This window comes from Portunus trituberculatus, chromosome 46, assembly GCF_017591435.1.
Source record: "Portunus trituberculatus isolate SZX2019 chromosome 46, ASM1759143v1, whole genome shotgun sequence".
Lineage (NCBI taxonomy): Eukaryota > Metazoa > Arthropoda > Malacostraca > Decapoda > Portunidae > Portunus > Portunus trituberculatus.
Window position 1 is genome coordinate 17,180,761 of NC_059300.1, and position 11,742 is coordinate 17,192,502.

The window sequence follows — 11,742 nt, forward strand, 5'->3', positions numbered from 1 at the left end:
GGCAACATTCACCAGGAGTAAACATATGCTATATGTCACTATGTCACCAACTCCTACGATGGATGGTGGGAGTGACAGTGATTTCACGGTGTCCGATTCCGCCACCTCTCCTGTGCGCCTTACTTCTTCACCTCGGGTCTCTCGCCATGTTGTGGAGAGACAAATTTTGAATGAGTGGTATTAGAACAGGCGATAGGAGAGAGAGAGAGAGAGAGAGAGGATACAAGGGGCCCATTTTCTATTGCTCTAGCCAAGGCCACTGGACCTGATTGGATGCAAGGACACGGACACCGATGATACTACCTCATTCAACCTGTGATATTTTGGTAACTATATCATCTAGAGACATCTGTTTTTTTGCATTGCAAAGAGGAAGAGTTGCTTGTGGGCAGAACACCATTTCCACTCACTCGTTTATTGAATTTCAAAGTGTAATCAGTATGTGAATACAGGCTATTTTGTGTGTTTCTCAACAAACTTCCCTGAGTTTTAGGGGTTAAACATGTATTCGTACTTACCGATGCTGTGATAGAACTTCGTATATGTAGTACAGAGAAGGAATTGGTGAGTTACCCATGCCTTTCTATTGGCATGCCACATGACCTGGAGTTTCTCTTTTAACACCTTATGTGCTTTAAAGGGCCTGGGTTCTCAGAATGATACACCAACAGTGGTTTGACTTTAGTTACTACTAGCGTTAGCGCACAGGGCTAAGTCACAGATACGCACACAATGTTCATATTTTGCAATTATCTTGTGTTTCATATCCACTGCGAGACTTCTTAAGTTTCTTTTTTTCAGCCTCCTTATTTTTACTTTTGGTACCCATGAGTTCACAAATCTTAAGAAAAACACACACTGCCGAGTAACACAGACACATACATGCACAAAGAATGAACAACGATACACAATGCAAACTGAATGTTCGGGTGGACGCTGGTAGCTGAGTGATCGCTGTGCCACCTACCAATGGCTATTCATATCTTAAAATTATCTTTGTATTTCGAGGCGTAAATTATATGAAATTTTTCGTCGTATATAAAAAGAAATTGTATGTTGGGGTGTTCGTATCTCGTAGTATTACTGTAGTTTTTCACATATTTCCCTAATCTATCCATCCACCTTAGCTCTAATCATCCACAATGATGGCATGTAGGTTTCATGATTTTCCAATACTTTTACATACCCTAACAACATGCATCATTATTTAATTGCTAGTATTATCCTTATCAGTATTATCACTTTAAAAATTAATTATCTTAAAAGTAAAAGAAATTAATCATTGAGGCTGTGATGCATGTTTATAAATATCAGCTGATTGCCATTCTGGCTCTATGGCATCTAGTGGTGGAAAGTAACATTAAGTTCATAATCATAACAAAGCACATCATAAGAACATAAGAAAGGAGAGAAGCTGCAAGAGGCCGCCAGGCCTATATGAGGCAGTCCCAGTGTGCTTAATCTACCTAGTTCCATCTACAGTAATACTCTGCTTAATGAACAGGATAGGAGGTGTCAAAGCTGTTCGTAGAGCGAAAATTCGTTAAGCGGACGTAATTTTCCCATAGGAAATAATGGAAATAGGGGGGATGTGTTCTGGGCTGGTCCCCAACATACCACATGGGTTAAAAGAAAATAAATTATATATACGTTTGGCAGCATATTGGGCCACCGGTTTACCACTACTTTTACAATGTCATATGAGTCATTGGTAGTTAGAGGAGCTACGTACAAATTCTCTCACTTTCTCGCATTTGTGTTCACAAAACAATATTTCTATTAGCTTTTTACAAACCTTGCCTCCAAGAAAGGATTGTTTTGTAATGCATAAAGTGAAATCTTACATGGAATACCAAAAAATAAAGCAGACATGAGATGAGCCACAGACGAAGCGGGAGACTCTTCTTCTTCTTCTTGTGACCCATTTAGCCTGCGGGTTGTCTTTCCCCATGATATTTGTTTCCACTCATCTTTTGCCTGCTATAATGGATATCATATCTTAGTATTCATATACGCTCATGCCATTAGGATAACATCGACTCCGTGGCACTGAGTGATAGTGAATTATTAATGTAATACTGTGGTATTTCATTAGTAATTCACTATCACTCAGTGCCACGGACACGGAGTCAAAGTTATCCTCGTGGCATGACCGTATATGAATACTAAGATATGATATCCATTATAGCAGGCAATAGAGGAGTGGAAACATAAACATCATGATGAAAGTAACACGCAAGCAAAAGGGTCACAAGAAGAAGAAGCTGCCGAGTGGCCGTGAGTCGCCCGCTTCGTCTGTGGTTCATCTCATCTCTGCTTTTTTTTTAGTATTCCATGTAAGATTTCACTTCATGCATTACAAAACAATCCTTTCTTGGGGGAAGGTTTGTAAAAAGCTAATAGAAATGTTGTTTTGTGAACATAAGTGCATATTTAAGACAGTAACACCACCTCCAGAGGTGGTGTTCCCAGCAATCTCAGAGCAACCTGATAGCAACCTTGTCACCATCCCTCCAAGCGTTCATGGATGCCATTTCACTGCAAGAGGTTGCTCTGACATTGTTAAAGAATCTTGGATCTAGCTCCAGGAGCGCTAGAGACAGAGGCCAGGAGCCAGCCAATCACAGCGAAACTACCGTGTTCAGTCCCTCACCCAGCAAATTCAAACCCAGAAAATTCTCTAAAACGGATGTCGTTGTATGTTATGCGGACTTTTTTAGTCTAACTTTATATGGTACGTTAAACCGGAAATTCGTTAAACGAACGTTCGTTAAGTGGAGTAATACTGTAAATATAAATATATATATATATATATATATATATATATATATATATATATATATATATATATATATATATATATATATATATATATATATATATACAGGCAACCCCCATTTAACGAAGGGGTTATGTTTCTAAAAAACATTTCGTTAAACGAAACTTCGTTAAGCGAACCGATTATAACAAGATTAACCCCTGACCTGAACTTCCATTGAGAGTAAGCAAAGCGAGAGTGCATCATAGTACGGTGAAAGGTTTAATGAAAGTAAAAATTATGAAGTTTAACATTTAGGCAGATAAATTTAATTTAAGTCATTATAATGTGCACTAATGTATGTATGTACGTAGCTTTATAATGTTGATGATCTTAGATTTACGAAGGGAGGGAGAGTGAAACGGGAAAGACACTAACCTGCAACCTGTGGAATGTAAACAAAGGGCGCATCATTGTACTGCATACAAAACTTATGTACCATATTTTCACAAGGCTTTCCATTTTATCCATTGTAGAGTCACGAGTTCAGGTGGTTCTTTTAGCTTGCAAGGAAGATACAGTCTCACCAGCTTTCTTAATAGTCTGCGACTTGAAAATAGTAGAGACAGTAGATGGAGTCAAGATGGTGGCCAGCAATGATATAGTTTTCTCGCTTCTCTTGTGTCTGTGAATAATATCAAGCTTCTTCGAGAGTAAGAGACTTCCTGGTCTTCTTAGGAATGCTAGGCCACATTGCAAGGAGTTTTGGTGGTAAGTTGAGCGAGTGAAGACGAGCTGCTGCTGATGATGTTATGGGAGTGAGTGGTGCGTGTTGTCCACGAGAGGCTTGATCTTGATCTTGATCTTGATTCTACAGGTGTCCCAGGATTTCTCCTGAGGCAGGCCTTAGTATTTGTGGCTGCTAATGTATTCAAAATCTTGTTGGCTTGTATGATACGGCGGGGCTTTCAAACTTGGAAAAAATTACCTGGATAAAACTTCGTTAAAGCGAGTTTGGTATTCGTTAAATGAGCAGATGGTAGTAAAATTAAACCTTCGGTGTAGCGAAATTTCGTTGTGTGAACCTTCGTTAAACGGGGTTTGCCTGTATATATATATATATATATATATATATATATATATATATATATATATATATATATATATATATATACAGGCAACCCCGTTTAACGAAGGGGTTACGTTCCTAAAAAACACTTCGTTAAGCGAAACTTCGTTAAGTGAACCGATTATAACAAATATAACCGCTGATTTGAACTTCCACTGAGAATAAGCAAAGTGAGAGTGCATCATAGTACAGTAATAGGTTTAATAAAAGTAAAAATTATGAAGTTAAATATTTAGGTAGTTTAATTTAAATCATTATAATGTACACTAATGTATGTATGTACGTAACTTTATAATGTTGATGATCTTAACTTTATGAAGGGAGGGAGAGTGAAACGGGAAATACACTAACCGGCAACCTGTGGAATGTAAACAAAGTGCGCATCATGGTACTGCATACAAAACTTATGTACCACATTTCCACAAGGCTTTCCATTTTATCCATTGTAGAGTCACGAGTTCTGGTGGTTCTTTTAACTTGCAAGGAAGATGAGGTCTCACTAGCCTTCTTAATAGAGTATCTTGACTTGAAAATAGTAGACAGTAGATGGAGTCAAGCCTTGGTGGGAAGCAATGTTATTAGTTTTCTGGCCTCTCTCTTGTCTGTGGATAATACCCAGCTTCACTTCGAGAGTAAGACACTTCCTGGTCTTCTTAGGAACGTTAGGCCACATAGCAGGGGGTTTTGGTGGTAAGTTGAAAACTAAGGAAGATGAGCTGCTGGTGACGCTGTTATGTTTTGACTGGGCAGTGAGTGGTGCGTGTGATCTTGATCTTGATGCTACAGGTGACACAGAATTTCTTCTGAGTCAGGCCTTTGTATCGGCAGAGCCTGTGTTGTCCACGAGAGGCTTGATCTTGATCTTTATTCTGTAGGTGTCTCAGGATTCCTCCTGAGGGAGGCCTTAGTACCAGCAGCTCCTGATGTATTCAAAAGCCTGTCAGCTTGCATGATACAGTGGGGCTTTCAAATTTGGAAAAAAAATTACCTGGATAAAACTTCGTTAAAATGAGTTTGGTGTTCGTTAAACGAGCAGATGGTAGTAAAATGAAACCTTCGTTATAGCGAAATTTCGTTGTGAGAACCTTCGTTAAATGGGGGTTGCCTGTATATATATATATATATATATATATATATATATATATATATATATATATATATATATACATAGTAATACCTCGCCCAACATGACAGTTACGTTCCTAAGCTCGTCATACACGGTGAGATTCGTGTTGGGCGAATTATAGGTCCTATGGGTAAATAGGGGTTACGTTCCCAGATCCTCCCCAAAAAACACTTTTTTTTACCAAAAAGACTGAAAAAAAAACAATAAATGAAGTACCAAACACACATCTTATTTAACTACAGTACTAGTACAGTAATACTCTGCTTAACGTAAGCGGTTATCCTGATGGCATGAGCGTATATGAATACTAAGATATGATATACATTATAGCAGGCAATAGAGGAGTGGAAACAAATGTAATATCGTGGTGAAAGAAAACACGCCAGGCTAAAAAGGTCACAAAAAGAAGAAGTGGCCAAGTCGCCGGAGTCTCTGCCGTCTGTGGCCGATCTCATCATCTCTGCTTTATTTTTGGTATTCCATGTAAGATTTCACTTTATGCATTACAAAACAATCCTTTCTTGGGGGCAAGGCTTGTAAAAAGTAATAGAAATGTTGTTTTGTGAACATATATGCATATATAAGACAGTAACACAGGACCAGCGGGAGATTCAAATGGGGAACAAATCGTGCAATCGCGAGTGAAAGTTGTGCTCGGCAAAATATGTTATATTTTACTGATTCGTGTATATGCGCGATTCGTTTTCGGCGAGGTATGACTGTATATATAGTAAGTCCTCATTATACGGTACATATGCGTTCCTGAATGCCTTACTGCATATCGAATTTACCATATACCGAACCCATTATAACATGTAATAATAGGGAATGCATTCCAGCACGTCAAAAGTCACATCTACAGAAATGAAAATACATGAAAATAATCATAAAAGAATAATAAAAAAGTAAAGTACTGTACAAAAGAAATAAACAAAATGTTTTTATTTACCTTTCAATCACCATGTATTCCATCAGATGATGTCTTTGCCAAGGCTAAGGGACAGTAGGGATTTCAGCGCTTACTCATTTTCTGCTGAGTGGGCAGATGAGGATAAGATGTCGTCGTCTTCACTGTCAGAATCAGATGTAGAAGGGCTAGCTGTAGCAAGGTTGGCACGTTTCAATGGTTTGATGAAGGAGGATATTGAGGAAGGGCCAGCTGTAGCAGGGTCGGCATGTGTGACAGGGACTGCATGTATGACTGGCTTGAAGAACGAGTAGATGGAGGTCTGTTTGTTTTTTCTTGTTTTTTCATCATAGATTTCTTGATAGATCTTGACACTTTTCTCTACGTTATGAGCCACTTTGCTACTCCTGGCAGGATTTCGGTGACGTTCTTTCAGGGTTTCCAGAGCTTTTTCGATACCACCGAGACATTCTCTAAGAGTTTTGATGTCCAGGCCACACACAGGTTCTTCTTCCTTGTCTCCCTGTTTTTCTGCCTCCTGTGATGCCTTGTGTAGCTCTATATGTTCATCATTTGAGAGGGATTCATCATGGCATTCCAAAAGATCTTGAACATCATCATCAACTTCATCGAAGCCAGCCCTATGGCACAGATTTACTATGTTATTTCTGGTCGCACCAATGTCGTCTTCAGTGAAGCCTGAGAAGTCATGCACACATTCTGGTCATACTTTATTCCACGCCAAGCTCATGGTAGACGTCTTCACTTCGTCCCAAGATGACTTGATGTTATCTAAGGCATGGTTGATGTTATACTACTTCCACCATTCACTGATAGTGGGCTTGCCAGGCCCATCTGTGCCCTTTATCAGTTACTGCATGGTTCGCCGCTGGTAGTATGCTTTTAGTGTTTTCCATGATTATTATGAATATATTTGTGCTTACAATAGACCCTTTAATATTCCATTTATTCATCTAATTAGTAATGCATGTAAGTAATATGTAATGCAGTTTAAAAAGGGGGAGAGAGGAAGAGATAACAGGCTACAAGGGTGGTCAAGTTAAAGTCAGTACAGTAATACTCCGCTTAACGAACGTTCGTTTAACGAATTTCCGGTTTAACGTACTATGTAAAGTTAGACCAAGAATCCGCATAACGTGCAACCACATCCATTTTAGCAAATTTTCTGGGTGTGAATTTGCCGGTTGAGGGACGTGGTAGTTTAGTTGTAATTGGCTGGCTCCTGGAGCTGGATCCAAAATTCTTTAACAACGTCAGAGCAACCTCTTGCAGCGAAATGGTATCCATGAACGTTTGGAGGGACGGTGACAAGGTTGCTTTCATGTTGCTCTGAGGTTGCTGGGAACATCACCTTTGGAGGTGGTGTTACTGTCTTTACAGTAAAAGTCCTTAAATCTGGAACCTCATAATCCAGAAAATTTGAAAGGCTGAGTTAAATATGTAAAAAGTAAGAAATAATAGTAATAAATATATAATAATAATAGCCGAAACCGAACATGTCATCACCGACATTTAGTTTAACACAAACTCGTAAGAGAATAATATCTGGAGGTATTATAAGTGGTGTTTTATGTTTCTGTAGGTGAGGTGTGTGTGTGTGTGTGTGTGTGTGTGTGTGTGTGTGTGTGTGTGTGTGTGTGTTGCGGAGTCCTGTTATCTGTGTGGATGGTCCAGCTGGTGTACGCTCGACGCCGGTGACGTGATTGGCTGGCGTATGATGTTGGAGGCCTTCCTTTCTTTTTGTTTCCCTTTATCAGACATCAGTAAATGTTTTATGTTATGAAATGTGTTTTGTATTATACTTAAAATGATTTTATAAAGTGTGACATAAGTATTGTGGACTGTATACATATTATGTGGGGTACAGTAAAGTAAAATCACTCAAACTTCTCAGTATATGTGGATGGTGGAATAGCCTACATAAAATAGTGAAATCACCTACACAAATACAAGTTGACAAGTAGGAAAAGAACAATCATCACATATGGGCCGCCATAATGGCTGGAAAGGCCCATGCCACTCCCCCCATAGTCTGGCAAATCTTCAAGAAAAAAAAAAGAAGCCAACATAAATCTTGTGTGGTGTGGTAAGGAAGTACACAGTGGACTGGTGGTAGTAGCAATCCCTGTAAGATGTTATGACAGTACTTACAAAGAGAAATAACAAGTTGGGGTTAGTTTAGTGGGGTTTACATAGTACTCTCAAGATTTTAATCTTACTTTCAGCCATACTATCTTACAATCCGGAAAACCCTAGAATCCGGAATGCCTGAACCCCCATGACTTCCGGATTTCAGGACTTTTACTGTATATGCATTTATGTTCACAAAACAACATTTCTATTAGCTTTTTACATATATATATATATATATATATATATATATATATATATATATATATATATATATATATATATATATATATATATATATATATATATGTATATATATACAGGCAACCCCCGTTTAACGAAGGTTCACACAATGAAATTTCGCTACAACAAAAGTTTAATTTTACTACCATCTGCTCATTTAACGAACACCAAACTCGCTTTAACGAAGTTTTATTCAGGTAATTTTTTCCAAATTTGAAAACCCCACCGTATGTAAGCTGACAGGCTTTTGAATACACCAGGAGCTGCTGGTACTAAGGCCTGCCTCAGGAGAAATCCTGAGACACCTGTAGAATATAGATAAGATCAAGCCTCTCGTGGACAACACAGGCACTGCTGATACAAAGGCCTGACTCAAGAAATTCTGCGTCACCTGTAGCATCAAGATCAAGATCAAGATCATGCGCACCACTCACTCCCCAGTCAAAACATAACAGTGTCACCAGCAGCTCATCTTCCCTAGTTCAACTTATCACCAAAACGCCCTGCAATGTGGCCTAACGTTCCTAAGACCAGGAAGTGTCTTACTCTCGAAGTGAAGCTGGGTATTATTCACAGACGAGAGAGGCCAGAAAACTAATAACATTGCTTGCCACCATCTTGACTCCATCTACTCTCTACTATTTTCAAGTCAGCAGACTCTATTAAGAAGGCTGGTGAGACCGCATCTTCCTTGAAAGCTAAAAGAACCATCTGAACTCGTGACTCTACAATAGATAAAATGGAAAGCCTTGTGGAAATGTGGTACATAAGTTATGTATGCGGTACCATGATGGGCATTTTGTTTACGTTCCACAGGTTGCGGTTAGTGTATTTCCCGTTTCACTCTCTCTCCCTTCATAAAGTTAAGATCATCAACATTATAAAGTTACGTACATACATACATTAGTGTACATTATAATGACTTAAATTAAACTACCTAAATGTTTAACCCATTCGCCTCGGAAGTTAGAAAACACGCACCGTACTCTATCCGGGCGGCCCGCGTGCGCCAGGATTTGAAGCTTTAGTATTGAATAATCAATGTTTTAGCCATGAACTCAATATATTCATTACATACTATATATCAGGATGTGTAAAAATATTTGTATGTTACAATACACTTCCATTGCTATGCTAAAAAGGAAAACAATACAAAATTTTACTTCTTATATTTTATTATTGTTATTTTATTTTTTTTTATTACAGTTCGGGAGATTTCTCCCTGAATCTCTTGGGTAGTGGTGCTGTGATGGCAGAGGTGGAGGGCTGTGAGGGAAAGGCGGAGGTGGAGGGGAGTGCGGTGAAGCCGGAGGTGGAGGGCTGTGGCCTGGTGGTGGTGAAGGTGGGCAGAGGAGGCGTCTTGCATTGGGTGGTGGGGAGTGGTGGCTCCAGGCATAGACGGTGGTGAAGTACTCCATCTCCGAGTTCTGGTATAGAGGCAGCTTCACCCTCTTGCCCTCCATGACGAAAGATGAATGGACCATATAGCTTATAAAAATTTGCGCAATATATGGCAATCATGAATTGCCATATATAGTATTTCTGTCTGTACAGATAGCCTAAAGCGTCTTATATCAGAGTGAAGCATCTCATTTGCGGTAAACACTGTTATTTATTGTTGAAAAGAGTCCCCTAATATATCTAGCATTTGCATGCCAGTATGTGTAGCAAATGGCAACATATACCTGTCATGCAAAATGTACATGATTTCAAACGCGAAATAAATTGCGGGAACAGAGAGAGAGAGAAGCTTCAATATGTCAGCACACACACACACAGCATAGCTCTTTTCCCGTATGTTACAATTAGGTAAATACAATTAGGTACACACACACACACACACACACACACACACACACACACACACACACACACACACACACACACACACAAACCTGCCCAGGCCCTGTAAAACTACAACTAGGTGAATACTAGGTGACACACACACACACACACACACACACACACACACACACACACACACACACACACACACACACACACACACACAAACCTGCAAAAAACTACGAATGGAAACACTATGAGAGAGAGAGAGAGAGAGAGAGAGAGAGAGAGAGAGAATTATCACCAGATAGTGGAGGATGGGGTGACGAACATCTCTCTCTCTCTCTCTCTCTCTCTCTCTCTCTCTCTCTCTCTCTCTCCGTCTGTAAGCTGGTGGCTGTGGCTGCTACAGCTGACGAAACAGAGAAAAAATAAACCTTCATGCGAAAACTTATTCTTGTCTGCGATATAATAGTTATATATATTCATTTTCCTAGATAATATACATATCTAAGAGAACGAATGGCTGCTGGTTTTCTTGGGTATACTCATCTAAAACGCTTATGGCCCACAAGACGTAATAATACGTCACCAGACTGGAGGTAAGGCTTCTGGACGTATATATACGTCACTGGACTGGCGCGCGTAGCCACCATGACGTATATATACGTCCCCGGACTGAAAGGGTTAACTTCATAATTTTTACTTTCATTAAACCTTTTACTGTACTATGATGCACTCTCACTTTGCTTACTCTCAATGGAAGTTCAAATCAGAGGTTAAACTTTTTATAATCGGTTAAACTTAAGTTTCGCTTAACGAAGTGTTTTTTTAAGAATGTAACCCCTTCCTTAAGCGGTGGTTGCATGTGTATATATATATATATATATATATATATATATATATATATATATATATATATATATATATATATATATATATATATATATATATATATATATATATAGATATATATATATATATATATATATATATATATATATATATATATATATATATATATATATATATATATATATATATATATATATATATATATATATATATGGTGGGTGATGGAAAGAAACTCAGGAGTAGCAGGAGTATTTTATTTCTCCAACGTTTTGCCCATAGGGCTTCTTCAGAGAGAATGACAGGCCTGTAGGCAAAGCAGTATATATACAGTACAAGTGGATCACGTCGCGGTGCGCTGGAAAGTGGAGTGCGCTGATTGGTCTCTTCCAGGTGGCCTCCCAGTAGCTGAGATGGTGAGCTGCGCCGCTGCGCGGGATAGGCAGACAAATCCTTCTCTGTGGTTTGTGGTTTCCTCCTCTGTGGTGATGTATGCTGCCTCGACTGTTTTCCTATCCCTCTTCTTTAATCCTTTGCGTAGGGTCGTCGCTCCTACCCAGTTTGGTAGGTGGCCTTTGTCCCGGGCGTGCACCACTAGCGAGTTAGAGGTCCTGTGGTGGCGCATGTCATTTTTATGTTCATAAATCCTCTTCTTCAGTCCTCGCCCTGTCTCGCCAATATAAGACGACGAACATCCACTGCACGGTATCTTGTAGATAACGCTGTCCTCGTTTTCTGCTCGTGGAGGGTTGTTGGTAACGATGTCCTTCGTTTTCTTCCCCGCGCAGTGG

General features: G+C 39.3%; 2 protein-coding genes across 5 annotated transcripts in view; one reads left to right on the top strand and one right to left on the bottom strand.

Moving 5' to 3' along the window:
- LOC123519816 overlaps positions 1 to 11,742 on the top strand; it is a 113,211-nt gene that overhangs the window by 19,391 nt on the left and 82,078 nt on the right. The window lies entirely within an intron of this gene.
- LOC123519735 overlaps positions 11,295 to 11,742 on the bottom strand; it is a 1,347-nt gene continuing 899 nt past the window's right edge. The window contains exon 2 of the mRNA XM_045281240.1: positions 11,295 to 11,742. This exon is cut by the window's right edge and continues 18 nt beyond it. Within this exon, the coding sequence (XP_045137175.1) occupies positions 11,295 to 11,742 (448 nt within the window).